This window comes from Gorilla gorilla, chromosome 18 (assembly GCF_029281585.2).
Source record: "Gorilla gorilla gorilla isolate KB3781 chromosome 18, NHGRI_mGorGor1-v2.1_pri, whole genome shotgun sequence".
Taxonomy (NCBI): domain Eukaryota; kingdom Metazoa; phylum Chordata; class Mammalia; order Primates; family Hominidae; genus Gorilla; species Gorilla gorilla.
Genome location: NC_073242.2, coordinates 99,739,139 through 99,764,323, shown reverse-complemented (window position 1 = coordinate 99,764,323; position 25,185 = coordinate 99,739,139). Strand labels below are relative to the sequence as shown.

Genomic DNA, 25,185 nt, shown 5'->3' with positions numbered 1-25,185 from the left:
GCCACTGCACCTGGCCCCCTTGACTTTTTTTTTTTTTTTTTTGAGACAAAGTCTCGCTCTGTCACCCAGGCTGGAGTGCAGTGACATGATCTCGGCTCACTGCAACCTCTGCCTCCCGGGTTCAAGCAAATCTTGTGCCTCAGCCTCCTCTTTTTCTCTTTTGAGACAGGGTCTTGCTTTGTTGCCCAGAATGGAGTACAATGGTATGATCATGGTTCACTGCAACCTCAAACTCCTGGGCTCAAGTGATCCTCCTGCCTCAGCCTCCTGAGTAGCTCGGACTACAGCTGCATGCCACCATGCCTGGCCAAGTTTATAACGTTTTTTTTTTTGTTGAGACAGGGTCTTGCTACATTGCCCAGGCTGGTCTTGAACTCCTGGCCTGAAACGATCCTCCTGCCTTGCCTCTCAAGTTGCTGGGATTATAGGCATAAGCCACCTTGCTGGCCTGTGAAAATAATAATAGTTTTCAAAAATAGAAAATCTAAAATGAAATGGAGTTGTAATAGGACACATACGGCTCAGCAAGCATCAGTGGCAATGCGTTCTCTTGTATCTTGGATGGACGATTGAAACCCATGGCATAGACTCCTTGGAGAAGCTGTGGTTTCCTAGAAAAACAGTTAAAGATGAAAGTCACAGTCTCTTTGGTTGAGGAAAGCAGCAAAATATCTGGAGGATTTTTCTCTTTTACTGTTTACACATAGGTTTTTGTTTGTTTGTTTTTGAGCAGAGTCTCGATCTATTGCCCAGGCTGCAGTGCAGAGGTGCAGTCTCGGCTCACCGCAACATCCACCTTACGGGTTCAAGCAATTCTCGTGCCTCAGCCTCCCGAATAGCTGGGATTACAGGTACATGGCACCATGCCCCGCTAATTTTTTTTTTTTTTTTTGAGACAGAGTCTCGCTCTGTCACCCAGGCTGGAGTGCAGTGGCGCGATCTCGGCTCACTGCAACCTCTGTCTCCCAGGTTCACGCCATTCTCCTACCTCAACCTCCCGAGTACCTGGGACTACAGGCGCCCGCCAACATGCCCTGCTAATTTTTTTTGTATTTTTAGTAGAGATGGGGTTTCACCATGTTAGCCAGGATGATCTCAATCTCTGGACCTCGTGATCTGCCTGCCTCAGCCTCCCAAAGTCCTGGGATTACAGGCGTGAGCCACCGCGCCTGGACTAATTTTTGTATTTTCATAAGAGACAGGGTTTCACCATGTTGGCCACGCTGGTCTTGAACTCCTGACCTCAAGTGGTCTGCCTGCTTTAGCCTCTCAAAGTGCTGGGATTACAGGCATGAGCCACTATGCCTGGCCTACACATAGTTTGTAATCAACAATAATTGAGCTGTGGTGAACTGAATACATGTTAGTACAGCTAAAGCTTTTATGCATCATCTGGAAATTTTACTAAATATCCCAAAGCATCTACAGTATTTATGTATATTTTTTAGATGGAGTCTGGTCTCGCTATGTTGCCCAGGCTGGTCTGCAACTCCTGGCCTCAAGTGATCCTCTCACCTTGGCCTCCAAAAGTGCTGGGATTACAGGTGTGCACCACGGCACCCAGCTAAATTCTTTTATAAAACTTGGTTAGCAGCTGGGTGCGGTGGCTCATGCCTGTAATCTCAGCGCTTTGGGAGGCCGAGGCAAGTGGATCATGAGTTCAGGAGATCAAGATCAGCCTGGCCAACATAGTGAAACCCCATCTCTACTAAAAATACAAAAAGTAGCCAGGCGTGGTGGTGTGCACCTGTAATCTCAGCTACTTGGGAGACTGAGGCAGGAGAATCACTTGAACCCGGGAGGCGGAGGTTGCAGTGAGCCGAGATCGCGCTACTGCACTCCAGCCTGGGCAACAGAGTGAGACTCTGTCTCGAAAAAAAAAAAAAACTTGGTTAGCTAAAACTGCTCTGTTGTGGTCAAAAGATATCTATAACAGACCTAGGATCTCTATTTCAGTGCAAAGGGGAAGAGTCAGAAGGTGAATAAATACTCACAGCCGAAGCTCTTCAAAAGACTTCACCGAGTACAGAGGGGAGTTTGGATCCCGCTGCAGGACTTCCACTTGGTTTGTGTTATCAACAAGGTTGCTTCTGATCAGCTTGTTGAGTAAGGACTGGGCAGCTCTGTCCTCTGTCAGGAAAAAGAAAGCAAAGAATTTTAAAAAGTCCTTGAAACCTACCAGGCGTTTACTCTAATTCAACTGCCATTTGTATTTTAAATAATAATGTACTGAACATTCAAATTCAAGGTACGTCATAGTTTTGACTTATAAATAAAATAGTTTTATTAAAGAAAAAAGTTATGATACATCACCCATTTAGGCCTCATATTCTTTTCCAGACTCTAACAGCCCTCTTTTCCTGCAGTTATCTATTCCTCCTATCCAGACCCACATATTTATTCCCCAATTTGTACTATATATAAACCTAAAGTAATTAATGTAGCAATTACAACAATAAAAAAAAACAGGAATTAACAAAGTCTGTACCTTAATATTGGACAAGTTGGTCTCGTCATCCATGTCAAATGTGTCAAAATAACATTAAGCTTAACTTTACTGGACAATAGAGATGCAACTGAAAATTTTTTATAATGCCCTATTCAACTGTTCAGTTGTTAAATGTAAAATTTCTCTAAACGTAAACCATTAGAACTCCTTCACCTACTGACTATTTATATTGAACTTTTTTCTTTTTTTTTTTTTGAGACAGAGTCTCGCTCTTTCGCCCAGGCTAGAGTGCAGTGGCTCGATCTCGGCTCACGGCAAGCTCCGCTTCCCGGGTTCATGCCATTCTTCTGCCTCAGCATCCCAAGTAGCTGGGACTACAGGCGTCCGCCACCATGCCCGGCTAATTTTTTTTTTTTTTTTTTGTATTTTTAGTGGAGACGGGGTTTCACCGTGTTAGCCAGGATGGTCTCGATCTCCTGACCTCGTGATCTGCCCACCTCGGCCTCCCAAAGTGCTGGGATTACAGGCGTGAGCCACCGCGCCCGGCCCCTATATTGAACCTTTAAGCTAGCACTGTATCGCCTATTAAAGTCAAGCCAAACTGGGTATAAAAATGAAGCCTCATAACCATCCACTTTCTTAGAATGTAGAAGCTTGTTATTATATAAAGCTCCACCGCTGTGTTACCTTTCTCTTCTTCATCTGTCTTCTCTGCATTGGCACTGGTCTTGACAACAGCACCTTTATAGACACAAAGTGGCCATCATTCAAAATCGCATCCCATACCCAACAGTTGGGACAATTCAAATTCTATGACACTAGAAGTTTTTGTAAAGGCCTGGGCAGCAAAAAATAAATGAGGAAACCAAGCCGCTGATAAAAACATTTTATTGTCCCTAAATAAACAAAGGTGTAAAACACTGTTGCTCACATATATATATATATATATAGATAGATATTTATTTTATTATTTATTTATTTTTGAGATGGAGTCTCGCTCTGTCGCCCAGGCTGGAGTGCAGTGGTGCGATCTCAACTCACTACAAGCTCTGCCTCCCAGGTTCATGCCATTCTCTTGCCTCAGCCTCCCGAGTAGCTGGGATTACAGGCACCTGCCACCACGCCCAGCTAATTTTTTTTGTATTTTTAGTAGAGACAGGGTTTCACCGTGTTAGCCAGGCTGGTCTTGATCTCTTGACCTCGTGATCCGCCTGCCTTGGCCTCCCAAAGTGCTGGGATTACAGGCGTGAGCTACCGCACCCGGCCTCTGTTGCTCATATTCTTTCCTATTCTAGGTCTGCTCTCCGTACCTCAAAACCTGTTATTTCCCTCATTGAATCAATACTTCTGAAATATTATAGAAAGATTAGAGCAGTTAGTGATCAGAAACCACCTTGATGCTCAACAGAGGAATATCTATGCAAATCGTATTTTATCAATAGGTGAACACAATAATGCCATTAAAATTCATGTATATAACAAATGAGCAGTAAGACCAACAAAAAAAATTCATGCATATAAATTTTTTTTTTCTTTTTTTGAGATGCAGTCTCACTCTTACCCAGCCTGGAGTGCAGTGGTGCGATCTCGGCTCACTGCAACCTCTGCCTCCCAGGTTCAAGAGATTCCACTGTTTCAGTATCCTGAGTAGCTGGGATTACAGGCGTGCACCACCACACCTGGCAAATGTTTGTATTTTTAGTAGAGATGGGGTTTCACCATGTTAGTCAGGCTGGTTTCAAACTCCTGACCTCAGGTTATCCGCCAGCCTTGGTTTCCCAAAGTGCTGGGATTACAGGTGTGAGCCACCACACCCGGCCTATAAATTGATTAATATAAATTTATAGTCGAATGATACTGTGGTTATATAAAATCATACAAAAAAGATTGTAAGTGAATTTTGAGAAAGGCACATGTTACATTTCCTTCCTGTAATATTAAGTACATCAACAATAATTTAATGGAAATCTTAACTTTGGATAAATATGATTTCAGAATAATTAGGATAGGTAAACTGTCAGATTGCTCATACTTTGTCTATCTCATCCCAAATTGAGAACATTAAGAAAAAAATTAGTCTTTGTCAATGTAGTCCGATGGTTAGTAATTAGTCCCACTTAAGTAGCCTCATTCTTTGTTCCCCCGACACCCTTGCTATCAGTGTGCAATCCTCATTCTTGTATTAAAAACACTTTGAAACCAGGTGTAATATCTCGCTCCTGTAATCCCAGCACTTTGGGAGGCTGAGGCGGGAGGACTGCTTGAGCCTAGGAGTTAGAAACCAACCTGGGCAACACAGGGAGTCCTCATCTCTATAAAAAAACAAAAATACCTGGGCACAGTGGCTCACACCTGTAATCCCAGCACTTTGGGAGGCCGAGGCCGGTGGATCATGAGGTCAGGAGATTGAGACCATCCTGGCTAACACAGTGAAACCCCATCTCTACTAAAAATACAAAACATTAGCCAGGCGTGGTGGCAGGTGCCTGTATCCCAGCTACCCGGGAGGCTGAGGCGGGAGAATGGTGTGAAGCCGGGAAGCGGAGCTTGCAGTGAGGCGAGATCGAGCCACTGCACTCCAGCCTGGGCAACAGAGCGAGACTCTGTCTCAAAAAAATAAAAAATAAAAATTAGTTGGGCGTAGTGGGTTGTGCCTGTAGTCCCAGCTACTCAGGAGGCTGAGGGGGAGGATCACTTGAGTCTGGGAGGTTGAGGTTCCAGTGAACCATGATTGAACCACTGCACTCCAGCCTGGGCAACAGAGCAAGACCCTGTCTCTTAAAAAGTAAACAGAAACAAAAAAATAAATAAAAACACTTTGGTCATACAATCCAGTTTGTTGATTTACAAATCAAATGGTACCAGTATCTGCCAATGCCCTGCCTGGTACAAATACAATTTTTTTTCCAGACAGTTGTTATGCCAAAACAAAAATACTGAAGGAAATCACATTTGTTTTCAAACTAGCTATTAGTTACTTACCATTGGTATCTGGTTTGATTTTCTCTTCCTTAAGATGCAAGTTGCTCAACTAAATGGAGAATATGGGGGAGGGGGAAAGTGTCAGGAAAAGCACTTAAAAAGATTTGGAATCAACAGAGCCTCCCTAATGAAGCTGGGGATAAAACAGCCATTCTCAAGGTATATTCATTAGGACCAATTCAATGGGTTGTTCCGTTTCCTAAATGTCTGATGAGAATAAACAAAATTTCCCGTAAATACATCCGTGGAAAAAAATGCTCCAAATCTGTACCTTCTACTTAAAATTCTGTGAGAGAATTGTAATTTGTGAGTTTGCTTAATGCCCTGATTATAAACTTTCTCTCTTTGTAGAATATCATTAGAGTTGTCATTCTCTCATATTTCTTTTGTGTGTGGGGGGGAATCGCTCCATTCCAAATCATATTTCAAACGAGGAAATTTAAAGAGATTTTGAAAAATGCAGTCATACTTTGGAGAACACTGGGAAGGGAGCACTGTGATGAAAAGCATCTGTAAAGCCAGGTGTGGTGGCTCGCGCCTGTAATCCCAACACTTTGGGAGGCTCAGGCAGGCAGATCACGAGGTCAAGAGATCGAGACCATCCTGGCCAACATGGTGAAACCCCGTCTCTACTAAAAATACAAAAATTAGCTGGGCGTGGCGGTGCATGCCTGTAATCCCAGCTACTTGGGAGGCTGAGGCAGGAGAATCGCTTGAACCCAGGAGGAGGAGGTTGCAGTGAGCCAAGATCACGCCACTACACCGCAGCCTGGCAACAGAGTGAAACTCCGTCTCACAAAAAAAAAAAAAAAAAAGAAAGAAAAGAAAAGCATCTGTGGGTAGGAATCAGTCATACTGCAGGATACGTTAGAGCCGTAAGACCACAGTATGCTGATGTGCAGCCTCACCTTCAAGTCACCTTTTGCTGGTGTCTGATACTATAGTTGGGAACAGCCTGAAGCATTGTGGCACACTGTGTAATTAAAATACCCACTGGGCTGAAGTGGAAATAGAAAGGAAAGAGACATTTCAAAGAATAATTACTAAGACTTTGATCAAATACTGTATATTAGGGATATCCTAGCAGGTCTTATCTCCCCTATTAGAATGCAAATACCTTCCTGACAGGGCCTATTTCGTTTTCTACTGCTCCTTGAGGAGCAGGGCTACCCCACAGGAAATGTGCCCAGAGTAGCATATTTCTGTTTTTGGTCTTTGGATGTAGTACAGAGCAAAGTAAGTGCTCTAGTCGTAAATTTTTTGTTTGTTTGTTTTTTGAGACGGAGTCTTGCTCTGTCACCTGGACTGAAGTGTAGTGGCGCGATCTCAGCTCACTGCAAGCTCTGCCTTCCGGGTTCACGCCATTCTACTGCCTCAGCCTCCCGAGCAGCTGGGACTACAGGCGCCCGCCACCACGCCCGGCTAATTTTTTGTATTTTTTTTTTTTTTTTAAGAGATGGGGTTTCACGGTGTTAGCCAGGATGGTCTTGATCTCCTGACCTCGTGATCCGCCTGCCTCAGCCTCCCAAAGTGCTGGGATTACAGATATGAGCTGCCGCGCCCGGCCTTTCTAGTCGTACATTTTGATTAAAAACAAAACAAAACAAAAAAGCCTTTTTTTTTTTTTTTTTTGAGACAGAGTCTCGCTCTGTTGCCCAGGCTGGAGTGCAGTGGCCTGATCTCAGCTCACTGTAAGCTCCGCCTCCCGGGTTCATGCCATTCTCCTGCCTCAGCCTCCGGAGTAGCTGGGACTACAGGCGTCCGCTACCACCTCCAGCTAATTTTTTTGTATTTTTAGTAGAGGCAGGGTTTCATCATGTTAGCCAGGATGTTCTCAATCTCCTGACCTCGTGATCTCCCTGCCTCGGCCTCCCAAAGTGCTGGGATTACAGGCATGAGCCACCGCACCTGGCCAAAAAAGACTTTTTTTAAGGTCAGAAAGCATCTGTAAGTCTTGGACCCCAGCACAGGGATTAGATAGATGGAAAGTCTGGCGTGAGTAAGTAACCTTTCAAGCTAAAGCCAACCCTAATCATAAAATATCAAGCAGGGCCTAAGACATCATCTAGTAAAAAGAAAATGAAAATCACAACCTAATGGTTCTTTCTTTTTTTTCTGCAGATGAGGTCTCACTCTGTTGGCCAGGCTGGAGTGGTGCAGTGGCACGATCATGGCTCATTGAAGCCTCAACCTCCTAAGGCTCAGGCAATCCTCCTGCCTTAGCCTCCCAAGTAGCTGAGACTACAGGCACTCACCACCATGTCCAGCTAATTTTTTTTTTTTTGAGGCGGAGTCTTGCTCTGTTGCCAGGATGGAGTGCAGTGGTGTTATCTCAGATCACTGCAACCTCTGTCTCCTGGGTTCAAACAATTCTCCTGCTTCAGCCTCCCAAGTAGCTGAGACTACAGGCATGCACCACCATGCCCAGCTAATTTTTGTATTTTTAGTAGAGACAGGGTTTCACCACATTGGCCAGGATGGTCTCAATCTCTTGACCTCATGATCCGCCCACCTTGGCCTCCTAAAGTGCTGGGATTACAGGCATGAGCCACTGCGCCCAGCCTGCCCAGCTAATCTTTTATTGTAGAGTTGGGATCTTACTGTGTTGCTCAGGCTGGTCTTGAGCTCCTGGGCTCAAGCGATCCTCCTGCCTCAGCCTCCCAAAGTGCTGGAATTATAAGCATGAACTACGCATTAGGCCGCATTTCTGTTGTCCCTCTAAGTCCAAGAACAGGCGAAAGGGGAAGGAGGGTAGAGAGGAGAGAACAAAAAAATGTTTTAATTGGTGGTTTGTTGAGAATGGAGGAGCCCCATTTCTATTTCTCTCTTTTTTTTTTTTTTTTTTTTTGAGACGGAGTCTCGCCCTGTCGCCCAGGCTAGAATGCAGTGGTACGATCTTGGCTCACTGCAACCTCCGCCTCCTGGGTTCAAGCAATTCTCCTACCCCAGCCTCCCAAGTAGCTGGGATTACAGGCGTGTGCAACTACGCCCAGCTAATTTTTGAATTTTTAGTAGAGACGGGGTTTCACTATGTTGGTCAGGCTGGTCTCGAACTCTCAACCTCGTGATCCGCCCGCCTCGGCCTCCCAAAGTGCTGGGATTACAGGCGTGAGCCACTGCACCCAGCCAGGAGCCCCATTTCTTTTTGTTTGTTTGTTTTGTTTTTTGAGATGGAGTCTTGCTCTGTCGCCCAGGCTGAAGTGCAGTGGCATGATCTTGGCTCACTGCAAGCTCTGCCTCCCAGGTTCACGCCATTCTCCTGCCTCAGCCTCCGGAGTAGCTGGGACTACAGGCGCCCGCCACCATGCCTGACTAACTTTTTATATTTTTAGTAGAGACGGGGTTTCACCGTGTTAGCCAGGATGGTCTCGATTTCCTGACCTCGTGATCTGCCCGCCTCGGCCTCCCAAAGTGCTGGGATTACAGGCATAAGCCACTGCGCCCAGCCTCCCATTTCTATTCATGGAAATGGACAAGAAGTTTCTGGTCCCTTTCTGCTTTGGTGTTGGGAAAGAGGAAAAAGAAAGGGAACACATTAAAGAGATTAGAAAAAAGCAAATTAACAAAAAGGAAACCATTCAACTGGAGAAAGCCGACTGAAAAACAAACAAACAAAAAGAAATCATTATAAAGCAGTAAAAATCCTTCACTAATTCTGAAGGATAAAGAATACACTAATGGGGGAGGGCAGTGGGGGACAGCATTAGGAAAAAGAGCTAATACATGTGGGGCTTAATACTTAGGTGATGGGTTGATAGGTGCAGCAAACCACCATGGTACATGTTTACCTATGTAACAAACATGCACATCCTGCACATGCACCCTAGAACTTTAAAAAAAAAAAAAAACAGCTGGGCACAGTGGCTCATGCCTGTAATCCCAGCACTTTGGGAGGCTGAAGTGGGAGGATCCCTTGAGGCCAGGAGTTTGAGACAAGCCTGGGCAACATAGTGAGACTCCACCTCTATAAAGATTAAAAATAAAAATATTGACAGGGCATGGTGGCTTGTGACTTGAATCCCAGCACTTTTGGAGGCCGAGGAGGGAGGATCCTTGGAACTCATGGAGTTCGAGGCAAGCCTGGGTAACATAGTGAGACCCCATCTCCTAAAAAATAAATAAATAGGCTGGGCATGGTGGCTCATTCCTGTAATCCCAGAGCTTTGGGAGGCTGAGGCAGGCTGATCACCTGAGGTCAGGAGTTTGAGACCAGCCTGACCAACATGGTAAAACCCCATCTGTACTAAAAAAATATAAAAAAATTAGCCAGGTGTGGTGGCACATGCCTGTACTCCCAGCTACTCAGGAGGCTGAGGCAGGAGAATCACTTGAACCTGGGAGTCGGAGGTTGCAGTGAGCCAAGATCACACCATTGCACTCCAGCCTGGGCAACAGAGCGAGACTCTGTCTTAAAAATAAATAAATAAATAGACCGGGTGTGGTGGTTCACGCCTGTAATCCCAGCACTTTGGGAGGCCGAGGCAGGTGGATCACCTGAGGTCAGGAATTCGAGACCAGACTGGCCAACATGGTGAAACCCTGTCTCTACTAAAAATATAAAAACTAGCTGGGCATGGTGGTGGGTGCCTGTAATCCCAGCTACTCAGGAGGCTGAGGCAGGAGAATTACTTGAACCCAGGAGACAGAGGTTGCAGTGAGCCGACATGGTGCCACTGCACTCCAGCCTTGGCAGCAGAGTGAGACTCCGTCTCAAAAAAAATAAATAAATAAAAATAAATACATAAATAAATAATAAATTTAAATAAATTTTAAAATAAAATAAATAAATATATTAGCTGGGCATGGTGGTATGTGCCCATAGTCCCAGCTACCAGGGAGGCTGAGGTGGGAGGATTGCTTGAGCCCAGGAGTTCCAGGTTACAGTGTGCTATGATCTTGCACTGCATTCCAGCCTGGGTGACAGAATGAGACCCCATCTCTATTAAAAAAAATACACACATATATACATACATACACACACACACACACACACACACACACATATATATACATATGGCCAGATGTGGTGGCTCATGCCTGTAATCCTAGTACTTTGGGAGGCCGAGATGGATGGATTGCCTGAGCTCAGGAGTTCGAGACCACTGTGGGCAACATGATGAAACCCCATCTCTACTGAAATATGAAAAATTGGCTGGGCATGGTGGCACATGCTTGTAATCCCACCTACTTAGGAAGCTGAGGCATGAGAATTGCTTGAACCCGGGAGGCAGAGGTTGCAGTGAGCCGAGATGGTGCCACTGCACTCCAGCCTGGGAGACAGTGCGAGACTCTCGTCTCCAAAAAATAAAAAATAAAAAAAAGACATATTATTTCATAGACAATATTAATCTTAAAGATTAATGATGCAGCTGCTTTGGAAAACATCCTGGCACTTTCTCAAAAGTTAAACACAGAATTACTATATAATCCAGCAGTCCCACTTCTAGATATATACCCGAGTATTGAAACTATATGTCCACACAAAAACTTGTACATTAATCAAAAGCAATATTATTCATAGTAGCTAAAAAGTAGAAATAATCCAAATGTCCAGAAATTGATAAGTGGATAAATAAAATGTGGTATATCCACACAATGGAATATTATTTGGCAACAATAAGGAATAAAGTACTGATACATGCTACAACTAATGAACCTTAGTTCATTATACTAAATAAAAGGAGCCAGTCACAAAGGATCACATACCGTATGTTCCCATTTATATGAAATGTTTAAAAGAGGCAAATCTAAAGAGACAGAAAGTAGATTAGTGATTGCCTAGAGCTGGGGAGTTTGTGGGGAAACGGGGAGTAACTGCTAATGTGTACAGAGTTTCCTTTTGGGGTGATGAAAATGTTCTAAAATTGACTGTGATATAAGCTACACACTTCTGAATACACCAACCATCAGTGAACTGTACACTTTAATCTCACCATAATGTCATAATAATAGGGTCTCAAGATTCTGTTTCATAAAATGCAGGAATTTGTTGTTGTAAGGTTAATAAAATGGCTAGTTTGGGCCTGCTAAAAACAGCAAGAGTTAATCATTTCATACCTGTGTTTTTATTATCACTGGATTCATTATTATGAGTTTCTGTTCTATCCAAAAGATAACTCTATGATGCAAACTCAAGCCAAAAAGAAAATGTCAAAGCTACCTACTCCTAACAAACCCTCTTAGGCACATTAATCGGTTAAAACAATGACAATTTAACCTGACCTGAATGGCCGGGTGCGGTGGCTCATGCCTATAATCCCAGCACTTTGGAAGGCCAAGGCAGGAGATTGCTTGAGCTCAGGAACTTGAGACTGCCCTGAGCAACATGGTGAAACCCTATGTCTACAAAACATACAAAAATTTGCCAGGTGTGGCGGTGCACACCTGTAGTCCCAGCTACTTGCGAGGCTGAGGCGGGAGGACTGCATGAGCCTGGGAGGTCAAGGGTGCAGTGAGCCATGTACACACCACTGCATTCCAGCCTGGGTGACAAAGTAAGACTCTATTTCAAAAAAAACAACAACAACAAACAACAACAACAACAACAACAAAACTGACCTAACAAGAAGTTAGTTAAAATAGTCAAAACTCTCAGAACTAAAAAATAAAAAAAAACAGGCTGGGTGCTGTGGCTCATGCCTGTAATCCCAGCACTTTGGGAGGCCGAGGCGGGCGGATCACGAGGTCAGAAGATCGAGACCATCCTGGCTAACACGGTGAAACCTCATCTCTACCAAAAAAACACAAAAAAATTAGCTGGGCATGGTGGTGGGCGCCTGTAGTCCCAGCTACTCGGGAAGCTGAGGCAGGAGAATGGCGTGAACCCAGGAGGTGGAGCTTGCAGTGAGCCAAGATTGCACCACTGCACTCCAGCCTGGGCGACAGAGTGAGACTCCGTCTCAAAAAATAAATACATAAAAATTTAAAAAATAATAATTAAAAAAACAAAAAACCTCTCAGAACTACTTGAAACACATATTTATCTCTACGTTGACTAATGATGTGTTTTTTTTCTAAGTGTATATCGTGCCTTGAGATATTGGCTAATAAAAATATGAAGCCAGCACACAGAAGCACAGGAAAGCATTATTTCATTTTTATCTCAGCCTTTATTACTTTTGTATTTGCTTTACAATGTACATAATATATTTAATAAAACAGTAAAGTATGCAATTTCTAAATAGATATGTACATATTGAGAGTGAATGATCAAAAGTTTCTTTGCAACAAATAACAAACTACACAGTTCATTTACTCAGTTAACAATGCCTGCCAGGTTAGGCATGAGAAATGCTCAAATGGATAAGGGCCACAGTTAAGGGAGGGGATGCCATAATGAAAACAGAAGCATTAAGTGGAAGCAGGTATTCTGGGTCCTGAGACCTCCCTCACCCTTTCCTCCACCTAGATTCCAGAACACTGAGTCAGACCTCCATCATCTAGGCAGGAGTTTAGAGGATCCCTCTCTGCAAAATCTGGCCAGACCGGGAGGAAAGTTCTCAGGATGCTGACATAGACCACTAAAGATATATAGTTAAGGTCAGAATAGACAAGCCCCACTCATGTGTTTACAGTGTTTACAGCTTCCACTCAACTTTTTAGTCACTCACTCTTAAATATGAGTGGCCAGGCAAGGATTACAGACATCTGAGAAACAGTCATCACGAAAAAGTAGACACTGAAATATATAGATAAAACACGCCTCACATGAAACAGAGACTGAGCAGAGAGAAGAAGAAAAATATCCTCCAAATGATGAGGATATTATGACCATGAAAGCAGTACAGGGTATTGTCTGTAAAAAAGGAACAGTAAAGGAAGAAGAAAAAAGTTCCCGAAATTAAAAATAAGAAAGTAGAAGTGAAAATGAAATATACCAGACAGTACTTGAGAAAATCTCCCAGGAAATATAGAAAGAAAGAAAGAAAAAAAAAAGAGACAAAGATGAAAAACAGAAGAAAAAAGAAAACCAAAGGACTTTTAAACGAATGGTGCTGGAACAATTAAGACAGCTCTGGCCAGGCGCGGTGGTTCACGCCTGTAATCCCAGCACTTTGGGAGGCCAAGGCGGGTGGATCACCTGAGGTCAGGGGTTTGAGACCAGCCTGGCCAACATGGTGAAACCCTGTCTCTACTAAAAATACCAAAAGTAGCCAGGCTTGGTGGCAGGCGCCTGTAATCCCAGCTACTCGGGGGACTAAGGCAGGAGAATCGCTTGAACCCGGGAGGCGGAGGTTGCAGTGAGCTGAGATCACGCCACTGCACTCCAACCTGGGGGACAAGAGCGAGACTTTGTCTCAAAAAAAAAAAAAAAAGACATCTCTATGTGAAAAAGATGAACAGATGAACCTCGGCCAGGCACGGTGGCTCACGCCTGTAATCAAGCACTTTGGGAGGCCAAGGCGGGCAGATCATGAGGTCAGCAGTTTGAGACCAGCCTGGCCAATATGGTGAAACCCTGTCTCTACTAAAAATACAAAAATTAGCTGGGCATAGTGGTGGGTGCCTGTAATCCCAGCTACTAGGGAAGCTGAGGCAGGAGAATTGCTTGAACCCTGGAGGCGAGGGGTTGCAGTGAGCTGAGATTGCGCCACTACACTCCAGCCTGGGAGACAGAGCCAGACTCCGCCTCAAAAAAAAAAAAGATGAACCTCAATGCATACTCCTTATTAGAAAAAATTTAACTCAAAATGGAAAATGGATCACAGACATAAATGTAAAATTTAAAACTATAAGACTTCTAGAGAACACAGGAGAAAATCTTTGTGGCCTTGGATAAGGTGTATATCTTGGAACACAAAAAGAACTAATCATCTAAAAATTGATAAATTAGGCCGGGCGCGGTGGCTCACGCCTGTAATCCCAGCACTTTGGGAGGCCGAGGTGGGCGGATCCCGAGGTCGGGAGGTCGAGACCATCCTGGCTAACATGGTGAAACCCCATCTCTACTAAAAATACAAAAAACATTAGCCTGGTGTGGTGGTGGGCGCCTGTAGTCCCAGCTACTCGGGAGGCTGAGGCAGGAGAATGGCATGAGCCTGAGAGGTGGAGCTTGCAGTGAGCCGAGATGGCACCATTGCACTCCAGCCCAGGTGACAGAGCAAGCCTCCATCTCAAAAACAAACAAACAAAAAAAAATTGATAAATTAGGTTAATCAAAGTTGAAAATGTCTATTATTTGAAAAGTACTGTTGAAAAAAACAAGTTGTAGTTTGAGAGAATATATGCAAAACATATCCGATAAAGGACTTATCATGCCTGTAATCCATCTCAGCACTCTGGGAGGCCCAGGTGGGCGGACTGCTTGAACCCAGGTGTTCCAAGACCAGCCTGGGCAACATGGCAAAACCCTGTCTCTACAAAAAATACATACATTAGCCAGATGTGGTGGCGCATGCCTGTGGTCTCAGCTACTCTGGAGACAGGGTGGGAGAATCCCTTGAGCCCAGGAGGTGGAGGTTTCAGTGAGCCAAGATCGTGCCACTGCACTCTAGCCTGACTCTAGCCTGGGTGACAGAGTGAGACCCTGTCTCAAAAAAAACAAAAACAAAAACAAAAAACAGAACTTCTATCCAGAATATATAAAGAAACTTCCCAACTAAAAACAAAAACAATCCTACTTTAAAAATGGGCAAAAGGTTTGAAAAGCCACTTCAAAGAAGTTACATACATGGCAAATAAGCACATGAAAAGATTTTCAACATCATTAGTCATTAGGGAGATATATAAGTTAAAACCACAATGAGACACCAGCATGTACCTATTAGAATGAAGGAAACTGACAATACTGTGCAGGGAAGGATGTGGGGCAGTTGAAGCTCTCATCCATTGCTGTTGGAAAAGCAGAATGATACACTTTGGAAAATAGTTTGGCACATAACTCACAAAGTTAAACACATACCACATAACACAGTAAATCCTACTCTTTGATATTGACTTTACCCAAGAGAAATGCAAACATATGTCCATACAAAAATCTGTACCTTAATGTATAGAGTAGCTTTCTTCATATTGTCTCAGACTGAAAATTACTCAAGTATCCATCAATAGAAGAATAAGCAAACTGCGTATATATATCCACAGTGGAATTCTACTCAGCAATAAAAAGGAATGAACTACTGATACATGCAACTTGGTTGAATTCTAAATGCATAATACTAAGTGGAAGAAGCCAGACTTTTCAAAAGGTTACATATTATATATATGATTCCATTTTATGACATGTTGGAAAAGGCAAAACTATGACAGAAAACATATCAGCAGCTGCCAGAGAAGGGTGAGGAGAGGGAGTGAACTATAAGAAGTTGTAGTTCTTTGTAGAGAGGGTTTATGTGTTGCCTGTGGTGGTAGTTACACAACTGTATGCTTTTGTCAAAATTCATAGAACTGTACACTAACAAAGTTTAATTTTACTCTATGTAAATTATACCTCCATAAACCTGACTTTTAAAAAAATTAAAGGGCTGGCCAGGTGTGGTGCCTCACACCTGTAATTCTAGGACTTTGGGAGGCTGAGGCATGCGGATCACTTGAGGTCAGGAGTTCAAGACCAGCCTGGCCAACATGGTGAAACCCCACCTGTACTAAAAATACAAAAAGTAGCCAGGCATGGTGGCGCATGCCTGTAATCCCAGCTACTCGGGAGGCTGAGGCAGGAGAATCGCTTGAACTCAAGAAGCAGAGGTTGCAGTGAGCCAAGATCGTGCCATTGCACTCCAGCCTGGGGTACAAGAGTGAAACTTCATTTCAAAAAAAAAAAAAAAAAATTAAAGGGCCAGTCCAACAGATCCAACATTCATCTAATAAGAGTTCTGGGAAAAGCTATGCAGTGGTGCGCACCTGTAGTCCCAGCTACGAGGGAGGCTGAGGCAGGAGGATCGCTTGAGCCCAGGAGTTCAAGGTTGTAGTACACTATGACCCAGGAGTTCAAGGTTGTAGTACGCTATGATTCTGCCTGTGAATAGCTACTGCACTCCAGACTGGGCAACATAGACAGACACTGTCTTAAAAAAAAAAAAAAAAAAAAAGAGAGAGAGAGAGAAAGAAAGAGAGAAAGTGAGTTCTGGAAAAGAGGGAATTAAGAAAAAACAAAGAAGAAGAAATCAGCAATGAAATTATTCAAGAAAAGTTCTCATAACTGAAGAACAAGAGTTTTTCAGATTGAAAGTACCCACACCCAGGGGCCAGTAATATGGATGAAAATACACCCATACCAAGACATATTACCATAAATTTTCTGAATATTAAAGACAAACAGAAGATTCTCCAAGCTTAGAAAGAGGAAAACAAGTCACATCAAGAATCAGGATGGTCTCAAACATTTCAACAACAAATACAGAAATCTAGAAGGCAATGGAACAATACATTTAAAATTTGGCAGGAAAATAATTTTCAACCTACAATTCTATACCCAGCCAAACTATTATCCAAATTACAGGGCAAAATTAGATTTTTTAAGACATGGAATATTCTTAAAGTAATTTACTTCCCATACACCTCCAGAAAGCTGACAGATGGCTGCACTAAAATAAGGAATAAATCAAGAAAGATGGAAAAGTAGGGGTACAGAAAGGAAGGGATCCAAGAGATCCAAAAGACAAGAGAAAGGAGGAAGGAATCTGCAGAATGAGGCTGAAGGGAAATTTGTCCTGTTCCCTCTATCCCCCAATATGAACTGTGCTCTAAAGACAGGAGTAACTAGTCCAATTTGAAGCAGACTTAAAGGCCTAGGAGAAATGGAATTGATAGAATACTTGATGAGTCTAAGCATCCTGAGATAAACTTAGACAACTGGAAGACAGTTTGGGGTTGAACTGATAATTAAGAAAAAAAAATGAAGCATAAACATAAGGCAATTAAGAATTCCAAGTAAAATAAATTTTATAGAAAAGTAAAGGGCCAGGCAAAGTGGCTCAGGCCTATAATCCCAACACTTTGGGAGGCCGAGGTGGGAGGATGGCTTGAGCCCAGCAGGTCAAGACCAACCTGGGTAATATAGTGAGACCTGGTCTTCACAAAAAATTAAAAAGTTAGCTGCATATGTTGGCACATGCTTGTAGTCCTGGTTACTCAGGAAGCTGAGGTGGGAGGATCACTTGAGCCTGGGAAGGGGAGGTTGTAGTTAGCAAGAGATGGTGTCAATGCACTCCAGCCTGGGTGACAGGGCAAGACCCTCTCTCAAAAAATATATGTAAAGAAAGAAAGAAACAGAAAAAAGAGGCTGGATGCAGTGGCTCACACCTGTAATCCCAGCACTTTGGGAGGCTGAGGCAGGTGGATCACTTGCACGCTGGAGTTCGAGACCAGCCTGGGCAACATGGCAAGTCCCCATCTCTACAAAAAAAATACAAAAAGTAGTTGGGCATAGTGGCACATGACTACAGTCCCAGTTACTCAGGAGGCTGAGGTGGGAGGATGGCTTGAGCCCGGGAGGCAGAGACTGCAGTGAGCCAAGATCACTCCACTGCACCCCAGCCTGGGCAACAGAGTGTGACCCTGTCTCCAAAAAAAAAAAAAAAGGAGTTGCCTCTGGGGAGGAAAAAAATTGGCGGGAACCGTTGTTTTTAAAATAACTTCACTCTTTAAACAATGTGTATATACAACTTATTTTTCATCAGCTATAAAAAATAAAAGACAAGGTTCTTATTCTTGAGGAAGTCATAGCAATAAGTACTAACAGAAGTAGGTTCAAAGCCTACTAGAATTTAAAGTGTTTCGGTGGGAGAAATTAATTCTACGCAGTAGTGTTTAACACATCTCTTGCTTACCATGTGTCAGGTCCAGAAAAAAAGAACAAAGTGAAGCCGATGAGGAAAGGATTTGCTAACTGCCACACCTACTGGGTCCATCATTTATCACTGAGGAAGCACACAAATATGAGCAAAGACATGGTCCCTGAGCCAAAGAAGCTCTGAATGTAGAGGTGGAGAATGACACCTAAAATAACTATTACAAACCGGGGCGGCCAGGAACAATGGCTCAGCCTGTAATCCTGGTGCTTTGAAAGGCCGAGGCAGGAAGATAGCTTGAGGCCAGGAGTTCCAGACCAGCCTGGGCAACCTAGCAAGACCATGTCTCTATTTCAATTAAAAACAAACAAAACACAATCTAGGGTGATGGGTGCAATCTATGATTCTTCCTGGTTCCAGGAAGACAGACTGGCAGCTGAGCGCTTTACCGATAGGAGCACTCACCTGCGCTTACGTAACGCGGAGGCGGCTGCGTAAACAAAGCCAGCTCAGGGTCCAGGCTCCATCCCTATCCTCCCCGCCACCCCATCCAGCCTCTAATCAACCTGGGAAGCATTCTTTCCCAGGGACCAAGTCTCCGACCAGAACTAGTCCCCTGACCCTTTTAGGGCTGAAGCCAACTCACCGACTCAGCCGCAGCTTCCTGCTCGTCCACCGCCAGGGCCCATGAGTCAGTGGCCATGGTCCCAGGCGCGGGTGGGACGCTCGTGCTGGCGGATTCGAGGGATGGCACGAGGGATCGTGGGCTCCGAGGGTTCGCGGCAGGCTCTACTCCAGCCCCACTACAAGGCTGCAGACCGGAAGCGGCGCGCCACAGTGACGTCGGAGGCCACTCCTGTTTGGCCACCCTTGGCCCACTTGAGGCTGTCGATTCTGTCGCCCTCAGACCCGTACCCCTCAACCCCGGGCAGAGCAAGCTTTCCTATCAAGCTGAGGTAGTTATCTTAAAATGCCTAAGCTCTGGTTAACTTGGATCTCCAACCAAAGAACAAAATCAGATTCCCGCCCAACACAGTGGCAGAGTAGGCACTAATACAGATTGAACAGATTGAACAGATTGAATATATCAAAACAGAAAACCATTACCAATAGTCACCAAAATGCAAAACAAGCACAGAGCTGTTTCCCTTTTCAGATTGGTAATTTAAAATGTCCAGATGTTGGCAATCAGCCCTGACAACCCATTTGGTTAAAAGTCCACTTGACCACTATGCAATCTTGTTATGCATGTAACAAAACTGCACCTGCACTCATAAATTTGTACCCCAAGAGGAGGAATTGCAGCTCTCCTATGTAAGGGTTGTAGAATCAGGAGAATGTTAAAAAGGAAGAAAACAGACGGTGCGGTGGCTCATGCATGTAATCCCAGCACTTCTGGAGGCCGAGGCGGAAGGATCACTTGAGCCCAGGAGGTCTAGGCTGCAGTGAGCCATGACAGGGCCACTGCACTCCAGCCTGGGTGACAGAGCAAAACTCTGTCTAGGAAATAAATAAATAAAATTAAAATAGTAAAATAATTAAATAGAGCTAGGTGTGGTGGCTCATGCCTGTAATCTCAGCACTTGGGTTTTTGTTTGTTTTTTGAGATTGAGTCTGGCTCTGTCGCCCAGGCTGGAGTGCAGTGGCACGATTTCGGCTCACTGCAACCTCCACCTCCTGGGTTCAAGAAATTCTCTTGCCTCAGCCTCCCAAGTAGCTGGGATTACAAGCATGCGCCACCATGCCCAGCTAGTTTTTCTATTTTTAATAGAGACGGGGTTTCACCACGTTGGCCAGGATGGTCTCAATCTCCTGACCTCGTGATCCGCCTGCCTTGGCCTCCCAAAGTGCTGGGATTACAGGCGTGAGCCACTGCACGTGGCCTTTTGTTTTTTTAAGATAGAGACAGATCTTGCTGTGTTGTCCTGGCTGGTCTCAAACTCCTGGGCTCAAGTGATCCTCCCACCTCCACCTCCCAAAGTGCCAGGATTGGCCAGGCACAGTAGCTCACATGTGTAATCCTAGCATTTTGAGAGGTGGAGGTGGGAGGATCGCTTGAATCCAGGAGTTTGAAAACAACAACATAGCGAGGCCTTATCCTTACACAAGAAAAATTTAAAAATTAGCCAGGTGTCGTCGCACATGCCTGCAGTTCCAGCTACTTGGGAGGCTGAGGTGGGAGGATCACTTGAGCCCAGGAGGTTGAGGCTGCAGTTAGCAGTGTTTGTGTCACTGAACTCTAGTCTGGGCAACAGAGTAAGACTCTGCCTCATAAACAAATAAATAAATAAATAGGAAGAAATATCTTGGGCTTTTAGTAGTTGTAAAATAAGGATTAAATGAAAGAACTGCTTTCTCCTAACTAGAATCAAAGAAGCTCCTCTTCCCTTGTTACTTCCCTAGAAAGAAACTAGGCATTTTCCTACAATCTGAAAAAAATGAATCCCAACCTCTTTCATTTTGCTAATATTATACAACAATAAGTTAATTTCAAGCCATGAGGCCGGGCACAATGGCTCACACCTGTAATCCCAGCACTTTGGGAGGCCGAGGTGGGTGGATCACCTGAGGTCAGGATATCAAGACCAGCTTGGCCAACATGGTGAAACCCTATCTCTACTAAAAATACAAAAATTAGCCAAGCATGGTGGTGCACACCTGTAATCCCAGCTACTTGTAAGCCTGAGGCAGGAGAATCGCTCGAACCCAGAAGGCAAAGGTTGCAGTGAGCCGAGATCATGCCATCACACTGCAGCCTGGGCGACGAGTGAAACTCTGTCTCAAAAAAATAAATAAATAGACGGGCACGGTGGCTTGCACCTGTAATCCCAGCACTTTGGGAGGCCAAGGCAGGTGGATCACGAGGTCAGGAGATTGAGACCATCCTGACCAACATGGTGAAACCCTGTCTCTACTAAAAATACAAAAATTAGCTGGGTGTGGTGGCATGCACCTGTAGTCCCAGCTACTTGGGAGGCTGAGGCAGGAGAATCGCTTGAACCCAGGAGGTGAAGGTTGCAGTGAGCCGAGATGATGCCACTGCACTCCAGCCTGGCGACAGAGTGAAACTCCATCTCAAAAATAAATAAATAAATAAAGGCCGGGCACGGTGGCTCACACCTCTAATCCCAGCACTTTGGGAGGCTGAGGTGGGCGGATCACAAAGTAAGGAGATCGAGAACATCCTCGCTAACATGGTGAAACCCTATCTCTACTAAAAATACAAAAATTAGCCAAGCATGGTGGTGCACACCTGTAATCCCAGCTACTTGTAAGCCTGAGGCAGGAGAATCGCTCGAACCCAGAAGGCAAAGGTTGCAGTGAGCCGAGATCATGCCATCACACTGCAGCCTGGGCGACGAGTGAAACTCTGTCTCAAAAAAAATAAATAAATAGACGGGCACGGTGGCTTGCACCTGTAATCCCAGCACTTTGGGAGGCCAAGGCAGGTGGATCACGAGGTCAGGAGATTGAGACCATCCTGACCAACATGGTGAAACCCTGTCTCTACTAAAAATACAAAAATTAGCTGGGTGTGGTGGCATGCACCTGTAGTCCCAGCTACTTGGGAGGCTGAGGCAGGACAATCGCTTGAACCCAGGAGGTGAAGGTTGCAGTGAGCCGAGATGATGCCACTGCACTCCAGCCTGGCGACAGAGTGAAACTCCATCTCAAAAATAAATAAATAAATAAAGGCCGGGCACGGTGGCTCACACCTCTAATCCCAGCACTTTGGGAGGCTGAGGTGGGCGGATCACAAGGTAAGGAGATCGAGAACATCCTCGCTAACATGGTGAAACCCCATCTCTACTAAAAATACAAAAAAAAAAAAAATTAGCTGGGCATGGTGGCGGGCGCCTGTAGTCCCAGCTACTCAGGAGGCTGAGGCAGGAGAATTGCTTGAACCCGGGAGGTGGAGGTTGCAGTGAGCCAAGATCATGCCACTGCACTCCAGCCTGGGCGACAGAGCAAGACTCTGTCTCAAATAAATACATAAATAAAAACAAACAAACAAAAATCAAGCCATGGTGGGTTCTCTGTGGAATTTTACCGGTACTGTAAGAGTAAAAACGTTTTGAGAAAGGGTAAAGCAGTTCCAGAGAACATTCTACTTGCTATGATTATTTTTTCCTGCACGCTCACAGGGTTAACTGGAGAAGATGTTTTTGTTTTTTGTTTTTGACCTTACACATGAGGATGTGCTAAAAAGAAAAAGGCAAACACCACCTTGGTAGCCATGACCTACATCTCATCAATTCAGAAGCAACCCTGGGGATATTTTCCCAGATAAATTATATTGTTTCACAGGGCTAGAGGTTAATGAAATTTGCAAAACATTTTAATGAGGTTAAAAATTACATCGCCCAAGTTGCAGGACCGTATATAGTAGGTTCACTTGTACAAAACAAACAGGAACCCCCACCCCAAAAGCCCCCAAGCTCCCATATATGCTTTTATACACTATAGAAAATGCCTAAGAAGACCGGAGCAGTGGCCTGTGTCTGCAGTCCCAGCTACTCCTGAAGCTGAGGTTGGAGGATCGCCTGAGCTCAGAAGTTCGAAGCCAGCCTGGACAACATAGTGAAACCATCGCCTCTTAAAAAAAAAAAAATGTGGCCAGGTGCGGTGGCTCACGCCTGTAATCCCAGCACTTTGGGAGGCCAAGGTGGTGGATCACGAGGTCAGGAGTTCAAGATCAGCCTGGTCAAGATGGTGAAACTCTGTCTCTACTAAAAATACAAAAATCAGCTGAGCATGGTGGTGGGTGCCTGTAATCCCAGCTACTTGGGAGGCTGAGGCAGAGAATTGCTTGAACCCAGGAGGCAGAGGTTGCAGTGAGCTGAGATCATGCCACTGCACTCCAGCCTGGGCAACAGAGCGAGCCTCTGTCTCAAAAAAAAAAAAAAAAAAAAAAAAAGCTTAAGATACACACAAAACTGATAGCCATGGCTGCCCCTGGTGAGGGCCTCTAGAAGGGTGGGGGTGGATTGAGTATGCTTTATCCTCTGAAATTATTTTCCATATGCATTTTTTTTTTTAATTAGAGACAGGGTCTTGCTATGTTGCCCAGGCTGGAGTGCAGTGGCTATTCACAGGCACCATTACAGCACATACTATATCCTTGAACTCCTGAGTTCAAGAGGTTCACCTGCCTCTGCTTCCCAAGTAGCTGGGACTACAGGTGTGTGCAGCTGTGCTTGGCTCCATGTTTCCCTTTTAAAAATGTATTTCAGACAAACAAGAAAGGGTATAATATAACAAATACTTAGATTCCCACCTCAAAACTTAATAAATAAAATTACTAAGGTCCAATTGATAATCTTCGTATACTCATCCCAGGAAGACAGCAGCTATGCTAAATTTGGTGTTTATCCTTCCCGTACACGATTTTAGCATGTGTTTTTTCTTCTACTAAATAAATATGCAAGCTTGGGCAACATAGGGAGACCCCGTCTCTAACAAAAAAAAAAAATTTTTTTTTTTAAGTAGCTGGGCGTGGTGGCGCGAGCCTGTAGTCCCAGCTACTCCTGAGGCTGAGGTGGGAGGATCACTTGATCCCAGGAGTTCAAGGCTGCAGTGAGTCGTGATCATGCCACTGCACTCCAGCCTGTCTCAAAACAAAACAAAAAACAAAAAAACTTAAAAATAGCATCGGGGTTTCAGACTCTCCTAAGTTCACCCCCAATACACCTGCGCATTGTGAGACTCCGGCTAAGAAGGAACCTGGTTTCCAAAGCGGGCGTGGAAAGAAGAGTGTTCAGGGAATAAGAGCATCTGGATTGGAATTCAGCCTCCTGCATTTACTCCCACGTGAGCCTAGCCAGTCTCAGTTTCCCCTGAAATCACAGGAAGTAACCACCTCACAGATGGCGGATTCTAGATCACAAGGCTAAGACCTTGGGCCGAAGCCTCGAGAAATATTGTTATTCCTCTACCCAGGAGTAGGGGCGAGGAAGGCACCTAAACGTGGGAGGAAAGAGTCTGGCTTCTACCCTCGCAGATACTCACGTCGCCCACAGGCAGGGTGATGGGAAACCGCCGCAGGGCGCGACCTTGGACGCGCCCGGCAGCCCCAGCCATCGCGGCTGAGCATGGCAGTTACACTCTAACAACCGCTGCTCTTGGCACTGGCCAAGCCGGAGCCTCATTGGCTGAGGCCTGGAAATCCTGTCAGCCAATCAGCTGAGGGGACGGTACAGCGCTCGGGCGCGCGCCCCAGCAACTCTGGGAGCCAAAGACCAGCGCAAGCCTCCCGCAGAGGGCTTTGTTTCCTGCTAAATGTCTGGCTTCCTGGTGAGACTGGGAACATCATGAGGGCAGGGCAAGATCTTTAATCTTGATCCTCAGTGACTAACACATAGTGGTCACTCATTTGGTGAATGATGAGCCATTAGCATCTCCCCCCGTGGGTCAAACTTTTTAAAAATTTTGCATCTGAACAAATAGGTGCAGACGCACATCCTCTAATCTAGACCCTTGGTATTCCAAGTATAATCTCTCAGCAGCATAGATATCGCCTGAAGCCTGTTAAAAATGCAGGCTCTCGGCCGGGCGCGGTGGCTCACGCCTGTAATCCCAGCACTTTGGAAGGCCGAAGCGGCTGGATCACGAGGTCAGGAGATCGAGGCCATTCTGGCTAACACTGTGAAACCCCGTCTCTACTAAAAATACAAAAAAATTAGCTGGGCGTGGTAGCGGGCGCCTGTAGTCCCAGCTACTCGCGAGGCTCAGGCAGGAGAATGGCGTGAACCCGGGAGGCGGAGCTTGCAGTGTGCAGAGATCGCGCCACTGCACTCCGGCCTGGGCGACAGAGTGAGACTCCGTCTCAAAAAAAAAAAAAAAAAAAAAAAAATTCAGGCTCTCAGGCCCTACCCCAGACCTATTCAATTTAGCAATATTTTAAGATCCTAGGTGATTCCTTTAGCGTTTTATGGTCTGAAAAGTACATTAGACAAAAAAATTATAATATGCTCAATTGAAATATTCCTTTAGAGGCTCTTAAAAATTCAGCCATCCCCATTTGAC

At 44.8% G+C, this 25,185-nt stretch overlaps 1 protein-coding gene and 1 long non-coding RNA gene across 9 annotated transcripts in view; both read right to left on the bottom strand.

Moving 5' to 3' along the window:
• The window catches only part of DDX19B (DEAD-box helicase 19B), a 40,026-nt gene extending 15,717 nt beyond the window's left edge, over positions 1 to 24,309 (bottom strand). For 2 of the 8 annotated variants that reach the window (XR_010131367.1, XM_019012201.3), the window contains exons 1-6: positions 24,169 to 24,270; positions 18,806 to 18,970; positions 5,432 to 5,480; positions 3,137 to 3,190; positions 1,995 to 2,130; positions 519 to 611 (exon numbers count right to left, since the gene is read on the bottom strand). Coding sequence is in view for 6 of the 8 variants with exons in the window: in XM_019012201.3 (XP_018867746.1) it covers positions 519 to 611; positions 1,995 to 2,130; positions 3,137 to 3,190; positions 5,432 to 5,480; positions 18,806 to 18,970; positions 24,169 to 24,240 (569 nt within the window). In the remaining 2 variants the exon portion in view is untranslated. Of the gene's footprint in view, positions 1 to 518; positions 612 to 1,994; positions 2,131 to 3,136; positions 3,191 to 5,431; positions 5,481 to 18,805; positions 18,971 to 24,168 lie in introns of those variants that run through there. The other 6 variants (XR_010131368.1, XM_019012200.4, XM_019012199.3 and 3 more) reach the window with 5 other exon arrangements.
• On the bottom strand, positions 12,526 to 16,430 carry LOC129527702 (uncharacterized). Its single transcript, XR_008672742.2, has 2 exons — positions 16,271 to 16,430; positions 12,526 to 15,262 (listed from the first exon to the last, which is right to left on the bottom strand). It is a non-coding gene; the product is annotated as an uncharacterized lncRNA (long non-coding RNA).
• Positions 24,310 to 25,185: the final 876 nt, after the last annotated feature.